This window comes from Gymnoscopelus braueri (assembly GCF_963280865.1).
Source record: "Gymnoscopelus braueri genome assembly, chromosome: 16".
NCBI classification, from domain to species: domain Eukaryota; kingdom Metazoa; phylum Chordata; class Actinopteri; order Myctophiformes; family Myctophidae; genus Gymnoscopelus; species Gymnoscopelus braueri.
The window spans coordinates 23361401-23379922 of record NC_137616.1 but is presented as its reverse complement, the minus strand read 5'-3'; the positions used below and the strand labels follow the sequence as shown (position 1 = coordinate 23379922).

Below are 18522 nucleotides of genomic sequence, written 5' to 3'. Positions count from 1 at the left end.
ACTGTCTGTATACAACTTGAGTGTAAATAACCCTGTCAACCATCTAGCTCCAGTTACAGTTTAAATATACCGTTTGTCCACTGAGGCATGACGTATTGCACCTCTCAGCCAATCACATGTGAGGTTGGAATGTATGACAGTATGACTTTGTCTGGCAAAGCCATATATGGTTATTGTGATTATTACCTTTATACTGCTGGCTGTGCCCCCTGATGTCACTACGGTGATGTCAGGTGGTGTCAGGCATATCCATATATTATGGGGATCTCCATATATAGGCCAGTGCTGGCAAGTATGCCCTGAATGTGACCCTGGAAACTTACTTAAATAGTCAAATTATTGCATCCTTGATCAGGACCTGTACTTCAGTGATGAGATTGACAACTGCACATTTTAACACAACATGGATAATTATATACATACTGTATGTATTATTATTAGACCGTCTCTTCAGACACCAGATGGCAGAATGGCACTTCCTTGAAGATCTGCTAGTGGAAGATAGGGTCGAGTCAAGTTGTTTGCGTTCCCAGGGCTAATATATCAGTACACCATTATGGACTGAATTAGGGATATAAATTCCCTCTGTGCATATCTATGTGAATACAGTTTCAGTTTCTTACAATATTGAACACATTGCATCAAATGTTTTATTTGCTACCATTTAATTCAGAGAATGTGGGGTGCAGGGATCCCTGAAAGTCATGAATGGTTTAACTATTTCATGGAGAATGACAATATAAGTGAATTCTCATTTTCTGTCCAAAGAAGGATGTCGTTCTGGAAGATTCCAGAATGAAATCCTTCTTTGGAGGGGCGGGGTCTGTCATAGCGAGATGAGCAGGAACACGCTTTAGTGTTACCAGGATCAGCATCTGGTTGATTAAGAATTAAGAACACCTTGAACTTTAGAATTTGGTTCTTGTTGAAATGGTTTAAGGTCACATTCTTTTGACATAAAGATTGAACAGGGTGATCCAGACTTGGCCATGTAGCTTTGTCATGTTCACATGGTCCTCTGATGGAATCTTCTGCCATTTGTTGTTCATGTACTTTTCTACCTCACCTAGTGACTCCAAGGTCAGCACTCCATCACCTGAACCAATACACAAGGTAAATTATGGGTGCACAGGATACGATTGATCACACTGGTACTGTCGAGATGATCAGTGATATAGCGCAGCACGGACAGGGCCTTGAGGGGGATATCGGACTCCAGTGCAGCACTCTAAACCGGCAACTCCTGTACTGTGGATACACTTGCTAGATAATGTCAGTCCTGGGAAGGGGCTCCCTCCCTGGGTGTCTTGCTGGCCAGTGGGGAGAGCTTGTGGTAGCAGTAATCCACCAAGTCAATCACTGCATCATCAGCTGCTTCACATGAATCCTTATGAAACATTATTGTTTCAAGCAGATTCATGATTGTGATGATGAATGACCATGTAAAGAGGAAGCAAACATTTAGATATGTTATACAACATGAATGTGTGACAGTGTAATGGCCATGGTAAAACAAGGTGCAACTGCCTTGATTCTGTATTTAATAGTAATTAATCACTCGTACAGTAAACTCAGATGCTCACGTAAAAACAAGGGCAGCCAAGAACTTTGCTAATACTTATGACCTTTAATAGCCTTTATTCAGGCTTAGCTTTCTTTTACAATAAGTTTCAATATTACACCGAGTCAAATTTAGCCAGAAGGAGGAACTCTATGTCTTTCTACATTGACAGGTTAGGAAACTGAGCTGCCCAGTGCATTTGATGCCTGCAGGTTACAACAGGAAAGGAACCCAACGAGACAAAGCGGCCAATGCTGCCACATCTGAAGATCTGACAGTGATGTAAGGAGTCTACGTGTGTCAAAAGATAATGAACAGAAGTGCGACAGAGGATAGGAAGTATGATAACCAGCACAGAGATTATGACTCATGTAGAGGAATTCCGGATCAATCAGTAATTGATGAGGCAAGAGGAATCAGAGACACTATTTCATGGTTGATTGATTGATGTACTTTATTTAGTAAGACATGAGAACAACAGTACATGGAAGTACAAAATTCACAATACAAGGTCTGCTAAACTGGAAGGCTCATAAAGCACTAAGCTTGTCTAAAATGAGATCCCCACGCACACAAATCACTATTTCATGGTGGTGGTGGTTGTGCTTTAGTTACTGTACATGATATCACAGGGGAGAAGTACATTAGACACACAGATCGGTGGTAAAGTAGTTCTGCCACCAACAGAAGGGATCAGACTAATACTCACGATAAGAGAGAAACTGTTTCATTAGGAACAAACTACCCAAAACAATAGATACCACTACCAGGCCTGTGCCTTGCCATCTTGACTCTAATTATATAATATGTAAAATGTCAGAACATAAGGCAAAAGGTGAAGAACATAACAATATAAGGGGTACACTTCTATCATAATTCCGCCTCACATAACACATGACGTTGTCACTTGGTGCCATGATTAACCTCATGCAGGAGTGGAGGATATCGAAGCCACAGAGGTCTCGAAGTTTGTTCTTGTGTCTGGGTTCCATTGCAAATGAGACAAGCGCTTAAATGTAAAAACAAATAAAGATTTTTTTTTTAACTTAAGTCGAGTGAAGTTTTTTTTCCGGTTGCAGTTTATGCAATTTATTTAAAGCATTGGTTCTCAACATGGGGTCTGGGGACCCCCAGAATTGATAGCTAGGAACCAAATGAACCCATATGGGTCTGTAACTCAGAGAATGTAAAAATGGAACCAAATTAATCCATTTAGTTCCATTTCTACACTCTCAGTTAAATTAACACTGAAGGTTTTATTGTGTAGATTGGGGTCCCAAAAACACAATGTTTTCCTGCATAATGAAAAGGGGCTAAACAGATTTTCTGTTATTACTTTTGGGTATGAAAAACTAGTTTTGTCTGTAGTGTCGTTAGTTAGTATGAAGTGATGACTTCAGATTACTGTTGAAGTGAGGTTCATATGAGAGGAGGGACGTCTGGGTCGTCTACAAAGCCTTCAGAGAAAGATGTGTGCTCTGAGGCTGCGCAAGTCCGGCTCCTCATCTCCAGCGGTCCCTCCCGGCTGCTGCCACTGTCTCGGGCTACAATGTTCGCCAGGTCGATACCAGAGTGTTTGCTAGGATCTACCTCCAGCATTTCACGACCGTTAGCATTCCTTTTATTCTGTTCAGGTTTGGTATCGGTTTGAGGTGGAGGTCGTGGGGCGGTCTTTGTCTTGATTTCACCTTCGGCCCTTGGCATGGTGATGACCAGGTGTCCAGTGGTTTGGGACCTCTGACATGTAGCGCTGTCAGGCCTCACTTCAGCGGGAAGAGCCAGTTGAAGTGTCTTTCCTTTGACAATCACTCGGACATACGTTGGCTGAACATCAACATCCAGCAGGGAAGTGTCCATGTGTCTGTACACAGCCAGGTCTAGGACGATTGTGTTCCTGTCTTCGTCTTCTGTCAGTGTGAAGTCCAGCTTGGGTTCATTGACATTCAACACCCGTCCTTCAGCAGTGATCAGGGTCCTTGGAGCTGCTTGGGGCTTCTTGGGGTTCGTGGGGTTCTTCTTCTTTTCCAGGTGTTTGTATGTTTCAAAACGTGACTCTGGAGTGAAGGCGCAAGGAGTTTCCCAGAATTCCTTCTCCCTCTGCTCCTCCTCAGAGATTTCATGTTCTGTCTGCTGATTCTCCTTGTCCTCCTGGCTCCCCGGAGGACCACAGATGGCGTTATTGATGCCAGTAGTGTAGCCTCCTCTCCCCTCTCTCTGGGAGCTTCTACTCTTCTCCTCTCCTCTTTCTGATGATCTGTTCCTCCTCTGCACCTCCTCCTTCTCCCTGGTTCTCTTCTTCAGGTACTCCTGCTCCTGCCGTTGGATGCACCTCCTAACCTCCTCCAGTCCCCAGCTGGCCCTGATCCGCTCCGATCGGCTGATCTCTGATCCGTCTAGCCACTTGAGCTGAGGCAGAGCAGCCACTATGTACTGTCTGTAACCCTCAAAGTCAGAACAGGGGTTTCCAACCAGGAAAAGCTCCTTCAGATGGATGTTGTGTTTCAGAGACTCCACGCTGCTCAGTTGTCCTGTAAAGTTTAACGTCAAATCCAACTTTCGGAGGCTCTCGCAGCCCTCAAGATTTTCGATCACTTCAATGTTGTTCATGGAGAGGTTTATATATTCCAGCTTCTTCAGGCGACCTACATTTTCAATCTTAGGTATGAGGTTGTTTTGCAGGTAGAGAATTTTGAGGTCTCTGCACCATCTCTCTATGTGCTCTATTCCCTCAATATCTTGCTGATGTAATGAGACCTCCTCTAGAGATAAGATCTCACAGTTGTTGTGCTCGGCCCGCCGTCGGACCATGTCCTCTGTGATGTAAACCATTCTCTCCAATACAGAATATTGACCAGCGATACTCTCTCTCTGACTTCTTGTGTATTTTAACAGCACCTTGTATTACCATGGCAATGAATGCCAAAGACTGATGACGTCAGTCGTAAACATTGATGGCCATGTGACCTAAGACGGTCCAATGGGAGGCCGCCTCCTCCCGAAAGCTGTGTTGGTGTCCTATGGTTGGGATCGTTGTCATAAACAGTTCATAAATAGTTAATAACCACAGTTAACAATAACCAATAAGGCAATAATATGTAGTCAACTGCCCAAGTGCAACGTGATACAGCTATTAAGCTGTACAAAGCATCTGGGAAATCCCCGAATCATTTTTGAGACTTTTGACATTCCAAAAATAAACAAGTAATAGATAGATTAGAAATGGAATGCCAACTTATTTATTACTATTCTCTCTGCTGCTTTTGAAATAAATAAGTGATTTACATGGAATGCCAACGCCAACCTATGTATAACTATTCTCTCTGCTTGCTACAGTTCTGTGAAATAAATCAACAGACATTCCGCGTCGACGTACGTGACACTTTCCTCGCTTGTAATGTAGCCCCGCCCCTTTCGCCGTCAACAACTGGGTTTCCAGCTATTTTCGTCAGCTAGCCTGACTAGCATCGCAAGCTAACGAGGATTTTTTACCGTACATCATATGCGAGGAATCGTGCTTGGAAAGGAAACGTGTCCGTCTTAGTTTAGCGTGAATTATACTAACATCTAGTTTTAACTTAGTACTGTGCCGATCGATGTTCCCCAAACAGCCGAGGAGAAAGCGAGAGAACGCCTTACTTTATGCCTCTGGATTGAGCTTTTAGCTTTAGCTTAATGAGCTAACGACGTAGGTGGAGAGTTTAGCTGACTGACAGCTGTTCCTAGTATTATTATTAATAGGTGTATCCCGCTGATGCGATGAATAGTCTTTGACATCGGTGAGTACAGTCGGTGTACAGTTATTTTATTTGATCACCACCACAGGTTTTCCATGCGCTTGAATTAGTCTTGGATTCGGAGCTAAATGCTGGCTAAGTGCTTGTTTATAGCTGGAGCATTCTGTTAGAAGAGCAGGCCAGAACAAACTGTAACATAAACAACATTCAGAAAGACACTGGTCCGACGGATTTTGCCTGCTTTGCTTTACAGATTCATTGGACCGAGGCCCGATTGGTTGTCATTTTGGCAAAACCACAGCCATTGACTTGCTAGGTGGGTCCTGCTCGATTAGTGGGCGAAGCCACGACTTTCATTTGCCGATGATCCTCTTGTTTTGACCCTCCAGAGCAGCCAATATGATGCCGGTAAGTGCTCGCAATCCCTTTAATTATGTGATTTTACTTTACTTTTGTGATTGCCCTATATACCTAGCTCTGAGTCATGTACCCTGTTTTCTGATTATGTACCAAACCTTGCCCAGATGTTATTTTAAGTTTATAAAAGTTCAATATTCAATTTTAGCCTTTGGCCTCCAGATTGTACATCAATATGGGAATATGATGAACAATGAATGAACTGTCCTGGGCTATGATGACCATAAATGTTTGAACATTTACTAGGAGCACCTTTTAATAATTATACTCACCAGTTAGGCTATATTGCCAATAGTTCTGATTAAACTTCTTAACCTGATGAAATAAAGTCAGCTGTAGGGAGGAGTGTCAAACCTGAAAGTATTGTGAGTTATAACATTATCTTTGCAGGATCCTTCACAATGTAGTAGTTTTCAATAGGCATGTTTTTCTAAGGTTATAATTGGCACAACTAGCTTCTACTTGGGTTGTGCATTCTGCATCTGATATAGCCCTGAAACAGACGAGCGTCATGTGAACCATGGCTACATCTGATGTTAATATGGTTCCTTGGGCTAATAATCAAATAAAATTGAACTACAATATGGTTTGGATCTTTGGTAATAGTCACACAGATGTCTGCAAAAGCCATCACTAATGCTAATTTGATTTTGAAGATTAAGATTAGGGCTACACTTGTAATTAATCATCACTTGTGCTCTGTCATTAACTTGTTATTAACTTGGTCAGACATTGGTATGATTAATTGGGGTTTGCTGTATTGCACCATCTTACCATCTTAACTCCAAATTGAATCTCTTCGACAAGCTCATGGCCACATGACTTTAATTAATAGGTCATATTATCCAAACAATTGGCAAAGAGAAACGTAGTCATAAGAGGATAAAGATGGGCTATTAATTTAACATCAGCTAAATTATGTTCTAATGTACTTTGCATGAATAACAGACTTCATCATTCCTAGCCTGGAGAGGTGGTCCACATTCACACATTTTTAAGCTTGACTGAACAGTCCAGAAGCGTCAATTCGGTCTTGAAACAATCTTTTGCTCTCTTAAGGCCTAGAATTCTTATGTGGTTACTTCAATACCCAGGGTGTGGCATAACCCTCCAATATCTGATTGAAAACATGAAGAAAATCATCCTGTGAAGAGGTAAAGATGAGGATTAGATAATTAGATGTTTCATTGTCTGAACCTTTGATCCCTCTGCTCTTTGTGGATGCCCAATGGGTGGGTGTGCACGGATGAACTCTTCAACCCTACTGATTCCTACTGCTATCATTGGCCTTTAAATCATTATCATGAATCACTGTCCTAGTGTGATTTATAACTGTAGATTGGTTCCATGTGCTTTTCATTTAATTGCTACAGTAATTTTAAAGTTAGTCATTTGATATAGGTCCAGTTAACTTCATATCTAAACAGTAAAATCCCAGGTGTTGATTTAACTCTGAGCCGGTGTTAAAATGTATTCTTTAAGGGTTTGTTTTGACATTCTCTGGTGCACTGGGCCGACCAGTAATCAGCAGCGGCGCAGCGTTTTCACTGAGACACATGCAGATACTAAACGAAATATCTGGTCAGCATTGAGACTCCAGGGTATTGTCAGCCAAAACCGTTGCCTTGGGTGTGGCCTTCCTGATGTGGGTGTGTCATCAATTTTCCCCTGACAATGGGCAAGAAGTTTGATGACAGCCAATCAGCCATATCTAACCGGCGATATAAATATGTCCGCTGCTCCTTTTATTTGGAAAACCACATACAGTAGTCTATAGGGCACACAAAATTAGGCCCATCTTTAGTCGATTAGCGCCAGCTTTACCAGTGTCACTGCACTGGTAAAGTCAGGTGTGTTGACTGCTGATAAACATTTTAACGTTGCTGACCTCAAAATAGAGGCCTCAGCTGTAAGTTAAAGTTCAGGATTTAGCTATGCAACATAATATGGTCTCAAGTTCAACATTTCAGAGGATTCGTTGGGCAGCGGGTAGCCCTGGTTCAGAGCGTTAGTGAGTTCCCTCTAACGCCCTGGAAGACCCAGGGCTCTGCGCTTGTACAAGGAATTCCACTGCCCTGCGAGTGCTCAAGAGTAGTGAAAATAAACAAAACCATTTCGCTACTCACCGAAGCAAAGGCTGTTTTGTGTTGTTGAAAGTCTATTCTCGGAGGTGGGAAGCCTCTCAGCACCCCACCTACTCTGTAAAATACACTTTTTGGGCAGAAAATAAGATATGACAGTGAGACGGAAATTATTTGTATTTACTCCACAGTGCCCTCTACAGATTTTGGTTAATGGTAAGTTCAAATCCTCCAGATCTGTAGAGGGCACTGTGGAGTAAATAAAAATAATTTCCGTCTCGCTGACAGCGGGCTAATATTTCAATAAGTTATGTTATGAACTATTATATCATTTTGCTACTGTAGGTTCTGTACTGTGGTGATGGTCTCACTCGGTTCTTTTTACAGACATTGCTAGCATTTTTATCAGAGAATGCTCTTTGTTTGAGTGAATGCAAGCATGGCAGGCCTATTGGTGGTGTTTGGGTGTGACCTAAATATTGTTTGGTCTTGTGGTAAGAATCCAGTAGCAGGTTATGGGGAAAAAATCTGGTTCATACATACATAGCCCTTTGACAAATGACAGGAAAAAGAAAATGAGCTTAAAGAGCCAACGCATTGATTGAAGTTCAGTTGGGTTGGAACGTATGAAATCTTTTCAGTCACATTCACACTGAATAGATACACAAGTTGTTGTTTTTTCCTATTAAAATACACCAATCTTTACATTCCTAAGACTTAGCCTATTTCCATTCCACCAGTTATCTTAACACCTTTAAACCTTCAGCACCTGACTGATGCCATAATACCATAATAGTTTAAAAAACACAAGTAGCTTACTTGCCACTGGTCTAGTAACGCCAGGTTTTTGGCAAGTTTTGAGTTTGCAGGCTTGATTTCGGTGGTAGTCTTGTGAACATTTGTACCCTGTGGCACCAGCAGCCATGCTCTCAGAGTCAGAAAGCTAGTCGAGCAGAGAGCCTCCCTGTTCTTTTTGTTCTCGCGTGATTGTTGTAGCCAATGAGACTGGCAGATCTAGGTCTGTATGACTGTGCTGGCTAATACTCTGTTGTTAAGGGGAACTTTAGAGCTGACTAGATTGTCAAGTGGCATCAATGTCACCCAGTGTAGCAGGGCAGCACATGATGTGCTCTGCAAAAGTCAACATTGTGTTGTATTTTGGCTCTCCCATTTGGAGAACTGCTAGTGTAAAGATGCCAACAGAGCCATTGTTAGGAAAACGCTGTAACTTTGAACAGAAACAAGTTCTACTTTTAGAACTTCCCTCAAAACTCATCCTGAATACACGAAAAGAGTCAGATTTAGCTTAGTCCTGTTTAAACCTATTTCTCATTGTTTAAATAATAATTATTTATTTGACTTTCCTTGATGCTTTTATGTAATGCACATAGTCAGTTTTTAATCACTGGAACAGGATTTTTTATTTATTGTTGAAGAATAAATTGGGTAAATCTCATTTATTTATTTCACTTCCAAATCAAACAGAACAACCCTCCTTTTTATTCTTTGACATTATTCTGGCAGTTATCCATTATTCTGGCAGACAAACATCCATTGTTTGTCCAGTTCTTTGAGTATTGAAAGTTCAAATGGACCACAATGGAAACAAGCCATTGGCTTAGTTTTTTGTGTTTTCATCAATTTTGGTGTTTTTAATTAGTCGTAATTAGTCGTACTGTTGTACTTGAAAAATAAATGTATATTTTCTTTTAATTAAATTCAAGTGTGCACTCAAATAGGATTTAGCTAAAGTAGGGCCATGTGGATCTCTGACTTCCTAAGTTTATATTGACGATGTCAATATGAAGATATGATGGGATGATGGATCTTAGAATGACGATGTCATTCTAAGATCCATCATCCATCTGGTAGCATCACACACTACAGGATCATCTTTTAAGATTCTCTTATCAGATAATCTTAAGGGCATCACACACTACAGGATTCTATCCAGATTCTCGGGCTTGCCCGAACACAGAAATAATAAATAATATAATAAATAAAACATATCACCAGCCGGGCCAACATGGCCGGCTGCCTTGCTCCGCGATATTATTATAATTATTAATAGCCCATATTATTTTCCTATTAAGTAAAGTAACACAACATTACTATACGTACATTTTCAACCATTAAAATCATATTTAAAGTTCAGTGTGTTTTTTTCCGACAGCCAGCTGCCCTTTGAGCTGCGCCTCGCAATAAACACAACACACACACACACACACACACACACACACACACACACACACACACACACACACACACACACACACACACACACACACACACACACACACACGGGGCCTGTTGCCTGTTCTACAAGCTCACAACAAAGCGTCTCATCATTGTCAAAGCATAAATTGGTCCGTTACTGGATCGATTGCAGCTGCTACTTGCAGAGAGACAGACTGCTTGAGATCGCTTAACATTTAATCTGCTGCTAGTTAACAAGAAAAATGTCACACTATCCAAAAGTATAAAGAGGATATGTGACAGTGCTGAAAATAGAGCATTTAAAGATGAATATGGACGGAAAACTATGCGTTTATCTTACCTGGTCTCATTAATGCAAAGCTGTTGTGTTTTGGCTGCTTGCAAGCCAGGGAATATAATTTTAGACAGCACCACAAGATGAAGCATGGAATGGTACCAGGCAAGTTATATAACATTTTAATAAGCATCCTTCAGGTGGGGATAGATTATCTATGGACGTTATGGCTATAATAGCCTATGTAGGACTGTCAGTCCAATATTGTAAAATGAAAATAATGAAATCACTATAAAAATAATTCATAAAAGAAATAAAAACGGATCCACCGCAGCTGCACCTGATTGTCCATCCTACATAAACAACCTGTGTGTGTGTGTGTGTGTGTGTGTGGCATTGTGGTGTCGGAACAGCAGCCGTATTTCTCTCGTCCCCCGCTGTGGGTAGCAGCACCATACAGTATCCAGATAAATATCAAACATGTTGGAAAATGGTTGGGTGGCCCCTGTGAGCAAGATTGAATTAAGATTGAATCTTTGAACCCTCACACTAGACGATATTTATGCCCGAGATTTGCTCCCGATCTAGGCTGGGATAGAGCCAGGGAGTTGTTTCAGACCCTGATTATCTCGTGTCCTATGGTCACCTTAAGCCATAGGAAGAACTTGGTATGTGGTTACATTTAGGGAAGGTGGCCTGTCATCTATAAAAATTAGGTCACTATGACTCTAAAAACTCTAGTGTATTATTAATTTGCCCTGCAATAATTTGCTTCCTGAACTTGAGATCTAGGCCACAGACCTTGGATCTCTTTTCAGGAATACTGCCTGTCATGACAGACTTGGGTTCACTTTTATTTATCCGTTTCAGCTGTTTAAATTGATCTGTTTTAACTTAAGGTCAGATAATGGAAATGGATTTAAATGTCTAATATAACACTGATTACAATAGTCTGACCATAGTTCACTGGCTAAACAACTAGGTTAGACAATGGGGCTTAGTTTAGGTTAAATGATTTGTTTTCAGCATTCTTATATTAGTCTCACTCAGCCCTATATAAAGTATGCACATCATTGTCTGGATGTTGGACTTGGTGTACTTTAGGGCTTTTGGAGAAACTAAACTTTTAATTTGATCACCACTTCTTCGTTGCATGCAAGGGGAAAACTCCCAATTTTGATGTGAGTGAATTCTGTGAAATCTGCGAATTTGTCAAAATGGAATCCATGGGCCCTACAATATTTACACACTCAAACCTTTTATATAGGGTGGATAGCCAATAATGGGTATGCCTAGCCTTGTTACAGTGTCCAACACTAACCATGATTTATTTTGAGTAGAAGCCTGGGGATTGAATTTAGTCTCAGATTGTACTAATGATGATTACATTATGTGACGTTGCTCAGTGTGAACTTTAGAGTAAGCCTCTCTCAGGACATAAAAATCTGTGTAGGAATGCAGGGATATGTGACTGGCGTGGTGAGAAGTGACGTCTGACTCTGGAGTCACTGCCAGGAAGTAAACAAACCAAATATCCCTAATAACCAAGTTCAATGACATAAACTTCTCCCTCCACTTCATGCTCACTGGAGCATCCACCATTGTTGCCAGATACATGTTTGACTGGCCCTATAGAAGGGTAATGAAGCGTTGATTGTCTTCCATGTTTCCCACATCCTGAAACATACTCCACGCAAGTATGTGGAATGTGTCACCTGAAAATTGTAACGCAGCAAGAGCTTTAGTAGACATAAACTGAATTAATCTGGCTTTCATAATATAGCAAGTTGTAAATCTGTGAGGGTTTGTGCTGCATGCATTGCATGTTTCAGGCTTTAGTCTACACCAGGGGTTCTCTAACTTTTTTATGTTTTTGTTATCTTTTGTAGTCTTTATTTATAGTGCAATTTCAAGTGGGAATAAAGAATATCTCAAAATAAAAGGCCTTATTATATATGAATATTTATTAGAAAATGAAATTGAAGCAGTGATTCCTGTGGATTTGTAGGCCTATATTACCAATAAAATGAATGAATAATATTGTAGCACTGCTGCAAAAGACCCGGTCGTGAGGTAGTTTTCTTGCAGCAGCTTGTCTCCTGCTCTGCTGAGCTGGAGAACAGGGTTCGACTCCAGCTCGGAGCACTAAAACGCTACAATATCAATACAAAGCAACAGTGTTTCTGTGCACACAAGCAGGGCCAGATTAACCCTTCGTGGTGCCCAGTGCGGCAACCTATTTCGAAAAATGTTCGCTTCACCAACGGGTGGTGCAGACGTGGTTCACTGCTTTAGTGAACTCTTCTGCGCCAATTTACACATTCAGCGCCAATTTACCGGTGTTAATTTAACTCTGAGAGGGTACAAATGGAACCAAATAGGGTCGGTGCATTTGGTTCCATGCATTTTACCCTCTTGGAGTAGTAACACCCAACACAGCTCTTTTAAGAGCCAGCCCAACATAATTACTGCTAAATATATCAGTTATGAGCAGCAAAATCAGTTCATGGCTCGTGTTGTGTGTGTGTGTACTGTCTTTCCTGTGTTGCTGGTTCCCTGTGTTGGTTGAGTTGGGTGAATCAAGGAGTCAAGTGGCCGTCTTCGACATCCTCGTCGTGTCGGTTGTGACCCAACACCCCATCCCCGTTTTTGTAAAAAAAGAAAAAGATACTATTCAGTTGCCAATGCGTGACCCCAACAGCACCTTACCGCGACCCCACTTTGTTTCGCGACCCATCGTTTGAGAACCGCTGGACTGGTCTATACAGATGATCACACAACTCATTGGCAATCACAGCTGTTGTTGTCCAACTAGTGTTATTAGCAGAGATCCATCATTATTACTGCCATCATCAGCACACTTCAGGAAGCCTTGTCCAATGGAGGGGCTTGGTGACAGTGGCACACCCCTCCCTTTCTCCATACATCTCTCTCTTGCACTTTCTCCCTCTCCCAATCTCCTCTCTGCCTCGCTCACTTGTCTCCCTCTCTATCTTCCCTCCCTCCCTGGATACACACAGCGACCGTTTTGCCTCTAAAGATTCCTCTGCAGCGCTCTGATGCGTGCACCACTGTTGGTGTTTACCTCCGCTGGGGATGGCGTATTTAACAAGTCTTGCGTCTGTTAAAGCAGGGGTGCCATGATGAAGAGGTTTGTGGCTATAGTTTTGCGTGGCCTGGTTAGCCTGTCCAAGGAGCACCCCATCTGGGCAAAGGAGCATCGCCGGCTACCGAAGAAGGAGCACAGGAAGAAACGGATGGCTGTAAAAGGAGCTAAGAACACACGCAGACGCAACTTTGTCAGGGCGGTTAGTATTCTTCACAAGTCTAGGTCGCTGGCTTTCTGGCGTTTCCGTCTTTAAGGTTGGCATTCTCTGCAAGTCTGTGTAGTGCTGTGTGACGACTTGCCTTGTTGTAAGGGTACAGCATATGGGCTGTGATTGTTTCATGTGTCCGTTTGTGTTCTGTGCATTTTGACTGTGAGCTCAGGCTGTTGGAAATGACTGGTTGTGCCCTGATTGATTGATCAGATGTTCTTGAGTGTAGACAATCATTTTGGCAGCTTTATAGGACATTAAAAACATTAGCCAATACACCATGATGGGGAAAGAATGAAAGAAAGAGACTTCATTGCAGGAGTACAGCTTATGATGAGCTGCTTTTGTGTGTGCACCCTCCCTCCCTTTTTTTTCTTCCATTTTCCTCAACTTTATCAAATTGAATGCTAACCTAGGGCACAAATACTTGATGCATACTGTATATCATCAACATGTACATGCATGGTGTACGTTCAGATATGGGAATATACCCATCAAAAAATGTGCCAGTCAATCATTTTTGTATAATACTGGATGTTTTTGATCTATACTGGGCTGTATCTTATCACAATGCTTGTGACACTTCATTTCAATTTCCCCCAGGGAATAGAATATTCTGTATACAATTCCTGCATAACAGCCCCTCATCACTCAACTTCTTTTGCAGTTAAGAGCAGGGAGTTGTCTCTGCCTTTAGTTATGCGTTATGCCCTACATTGAGTTAAGTTTGCAGTGGATCACTTTTAAAATATACTATGGATAATGTTTACATCAAATTATAGCTTATCTTAAGTGATGCATGAGGTTAGAAATGTGCTGCAATAAGCAGTAAAACACTTAGATGTTGGGTATAGAGAGAGATTTGTGGAGCCTTCAACTAGAGTGACGTGCATTGGCTACAAATGCCTTCTGTGTTCAGTTTTTAGGTTTCTCAATGATCCCAGTTGGGATCACAACTGGGATCACTCAGTTCTCATGATTAACCCAGGCGGTCACTAGTGCTGAGGTTCCCAAACTTTTCCATGTCAAGGAGGACCCCCCAAAATAATCATAGTCTTTGCATTGCTTTTCCCTTCCAATTTGCCCCCTGGTGCCCCCTGACACACAGCCCCACCTCCACTTCGAAGACCTATCGGTTAGCGTGTTGCTGAGCAAGCGCAATTGATCATGCCAGTTGCATCATCACATCAGCTTGTCACTTTTTCTTAAAGAGGCTACTTAGGTGATACGCTACAGACAGATGAGTGATCTTATGACACTGGCATATATAAAATACAATTACAATCCTGTTACATTTACACCAGGAAGTGGGGTCCACATACTCATTTTGTTACAAACTTAAAAACGGAAATGGAATAACTACTTCAGATTTGGTACACGTAAAACATTACTGCTGTGGAAAACCAGCTAATGATTTCTTCCTTAATCCCCTGCTGTTCCTTTGATGGGAGTCTACCAAAGATGGATCCATACAATTTGTCCTCTACCCCATTTACTCTCTAGATTTGGATGTGAGCTGTGAAATATGTACTGTAAACTGTGCAAAGTATAGTGTAAAATGAATGTGGTACAATGATATTATTGCTGTAGATTTTACTGTATTTTCACTCAAAGCAGAGGTACCATATCTACATGTTCTGTACGGAAGCTTGAATATGTACAGTACATACACAGAGAGAGACTTGTACAGGCAAGTTTTTACCTCAGAAGAGCTCTAACCTCTCTTTTCCGCCATTGAAGGTCCTAATCATAGTAAACAACAACTAGCATGCACGTGTACACAAAGTATGCATCTAAAGTCAAACATTAGAAACCCTCCATGAGTGTTTTGTTAAGTTTAACCTTGGGTCAGATTGAGCGAGGTACCATCCAAAGTTAACAGCCCATTGAACTACCGTAATTCAGGAGAGAATAATTATTACCGATAATGTAGCAGAATGAATAAAATGTCAAACCCCAAAGGTGACATCCTTCTCAATCTCCCTCTCATTGCCTGAACCTCTGTTATGTTTCAGATGATATTGACGGTGTACCTCAGCGATGGGGAGCAAGCTGTGACTGAGGTGCCCATTACCCCAGAGACGACATGCCGTGATGTAGTGGAGTTTTGCAAAGAGCCTGGGGAGAGTGGTTGCCACCTGGCTGAAGTATGGCGAGGCAATGGTAAGTCACAGGTGGAAGTGTGTTGTGTGTTGAACACAGTCTGTAGATTGCTTTTAAACCCCTTAATACATTGTTTGCCAAAAAAAGAATGGAACATATTAAGTCCATAAAGATATTGAGATGCATTCATATTAATAACGTTTATGTAGGAATTGCTTGCAGCACAGATTTGTGGTAGGTCAGAAAAGGTCAGAGTGCCTTTGCGAGCTACAGCACTGTGTCAAAACACAGTCCACACTGTCCAAAGTGCTACTCCCATCACCAGTGTCCCATCCAACACACCCCTGTCATCAGCGTTTTTGCTTAGGGGGCCACTCCCCTGGTGTGAAACAACAATCCAGCCAAAGGCTTTATTAGCCAGAGTTATGCAATCTTGCTTGGCTGGTGCGTGACAATGCGACTGTCTGCTCGCTTGCCACAAACCACCCTGTCCATGTCTCTTGATCTTCTTCGCTGAGGGCATGTATTCAAGGCAGATATAGCTTATAACCTCAGTAGCGACTAGCGATACAGTAATATTTTAAGGTTGAGCACCAATTACTTTACGGAAAACAAAACTTAAGTGAATATGAATAAACATTTGATTTGAGTACATTGTTGTTTCTTTGAGTATGCATATAACTTCAACTTCAACTCTAGCTGTGACTTAACTCCATGTCCTTTTCTAAACTGTTTAACGCACAAACAAACAAGATACTATATAAAGTTCAAGCTGTAGCGGGCGCGCAGATATGCCCATGAGAGGAAGGGAGGGAGAGGCATAGCGGGACGGAGAGAGCCTATTTCACCCACACAATAACCCGGCCAGACAGTGCTGGCCACCAGAACCTGAACACGATGATCGACAGCGCAAGAATGCCATATTTTCTGCTCGTAACTAATATACCGGTAACACTGGATCCAGGCAGAAGTAAGCATCTGATGCGGAATACTGAGGCTATATTTGTATCGAGTTGGATCTTCCAAATGTTATTAATTTCACAGAAGTATCCTTGCATATTCCTATTAATTGACTGTTTGCTCCAGTGTTGAGCTTAATGTATACTGCATCACGCAACGGTGCTGCTTGCCAAAAAGGCTAGACCTACAAACTATCAACACGTTGCATTGTGACTCAATGATAGCTTGTAGACATTACTATGGAGTGAGGTTGTATTGGCCTAGATATGAAGTGTCCATAGTGCACAAATAGTATAATGCTAGAGTGTGCAGAATATGGGGGGAGAATCATTTAGACGCACAAAATATTGAAGATATTAATTATTAGAATTATGTGCAATGTGCTTTGAATGCTACCCATTCCAACAACAAATACAGGTTCATATCAAGCACTGAATCAATCAAAGGAGAACAGTTTATTTATAACCTTGCTTTAAAGCCGGCAACTGCTGGTGGAGATCTGCACTCACGGAGCACACCTTTCTTTTGTCATCAATACAAAAGTCAGAGAGTTCCTCCACCATTGGCCTGTGCAAGCATTTTTTTAAATTAACTTTTAAAATTTCATGTTACATACCGGTACAACATAGCACGGGGGAAAACTAAAATGGAGTTGGCATTGGAGCACAGAGAGCAGGAGCTTCTAAATCGTGCAGAGCCAGCAGTCTGAAAAAACCTGATCACCAAAATCAGTCTGCTAGCTGTTGACAAGGTGAAGGAGGTCATTTTCAAACCAGGGGCCTTGAGTTTGACATATGTGACACAGAGAAGCAAGCAAAAAACTAACTTGAGGAAGAAAAAAAAACAGGTTGAGGAAAAAAACAAAGGGTGAATCTGTTATAAATAATAAATTAGCTGCACTGGATATATACTTTGCAGACCTCACTCTTAACCATCTTAACCACATGAACCCTAATGTCCTTATTCTGGGCAACGGGCATGTTATAACAGGCAAACATTCATCAAAAATAGGCAAACATTACGCAAAAATTGCAGATCTCGAAGCTTGCGACACGTTGAGAGCTTGTAGATGAAGTTTACAAAGTATTGAGGGTTTAAGTGGTTAAGTGCTTTGCAGCAGATTAGGGAAAAGTCTCCACTTCTTCATTATGTACCTCATACTGCAGTATTGCTGAAAATGCACAAGTGCATTGTTTGTGTGTGTGTGTGTGTGTGTGTGTGGGGGGGGTCCAAAATGGAAATGGCTGTAACCACATTTCCCTTGCACTTTTTGCTCTCCCCACAGAGCGAGCGATCCCCTTTGAGCATATGATGTATGAGCATCTGCAAAAATGGGGCCCTCGGAAACAAGAGGTGAAGTTCTTCCTCCGGCATGAAGATTCGCCCACCGAGAGCAGTGATCAAGGTGGGTAGTCAAACACAATTCCCTGTGCTTTGTGCCCTTTGTAATTATAGCCAGTCTTGTCTAAGATGTAATTTAAATTTGATGTAGGTAAGCAAGTTGTCAGGCACTGATTGTCAGAGAAGCTGCAGGCAAAGCCTGACAGTGCATATCAAAGAAATGAGACATGGGCTGAAGTATCTAAAAATCAATTTAAACAATCCAACAATGTTCTGTCTTTTCCTGCAGCGTTTGAAATAATTTATGAAAGAGTCATTCCATCTTTCTAAAAAAGTTTAAGATGGGTACTTGCTGTAGTCAGCAGTGGTTGTCCCATTTCTTTAATGCTTTACAGTACTGTCACACATCATCGTGTGGGTGAATTTAACATTTCCTCTGACAATACGAGTTGCCTCTGAATATGCACGTGTGTCTGAGTTTCTGTGAGAGAGACCTACCTATGTCTGACTGCCTGAC

The 18522-nt window shown here is 41.6% G+C and overlaps 3 protein-coding genes across 4 annotated transcripts in view; 1 reads left to right on the top strand and 2 right to left on the bottom strand.

The window, feature by feature from the left end:
• Nucleotides 1–2980: 2980 nt before the first annotated feature.
• Nucleotides 2981–4390, bottom strand: dnaaf11 (dynein axonemal assembly factor 11; the record flags this gene model as incomplete). The annotated part of the gene is made up of 1 exon (XM_080452736.1): nt 2981–4390. One exon carries the CDS (start codon nt 4388–4390, stop codon nt 2981–2983), a length of 1410 nt encoding a protein of 469 aa, XP_080308862.1.
• Nucleotides 4391–4973: 583 nt separating this feature from the next.
• ppp1r13bb (protein phosphatase 1, regulatory subunit 13Bb) overlaps nt 4974–18522 on the top strand; it is a 41324-nt gene continuing 27775 nt past the window's right edge. For both annotated transcript variants that reach the window (XM_080453721.1, XM_080453720.1), the window contains exons 1-4: nt 4974–5337; nt 5549–5703; nt 15617–15764; nt 17950–18069. In XM_080453721.1, the coding sequence (XP_080309847.1) occupies nt 5695–5703; nt 15617–15764; nt 17950–18069 (277 nt within the window). In that variant the 5' untranslated portion in view covers nt 4974–5337; nt 5549–5694. The remainder of the gene's footprint in view (nt 5338–5548; nt 5704–15616; nt 15765–17949; nt 18070–18522) is intronic.
• LOC308103638 (acetyl-coenzyme A synthetase 2-like, mitochondrial) overlaps nt 13500–18522 on the bottom strand; it is a 173579-nt gene continuing 168556 nt past the window's right edge. Inside the window, exon 15 of the mRNA XM_080453723.1 lies at nt 13500–13511. The gene's annotated coding sequence lies outside the window, so the exon portion shown is untranslated. The remainder of the gene's footprint in view (nt 13512–18522) is intronic.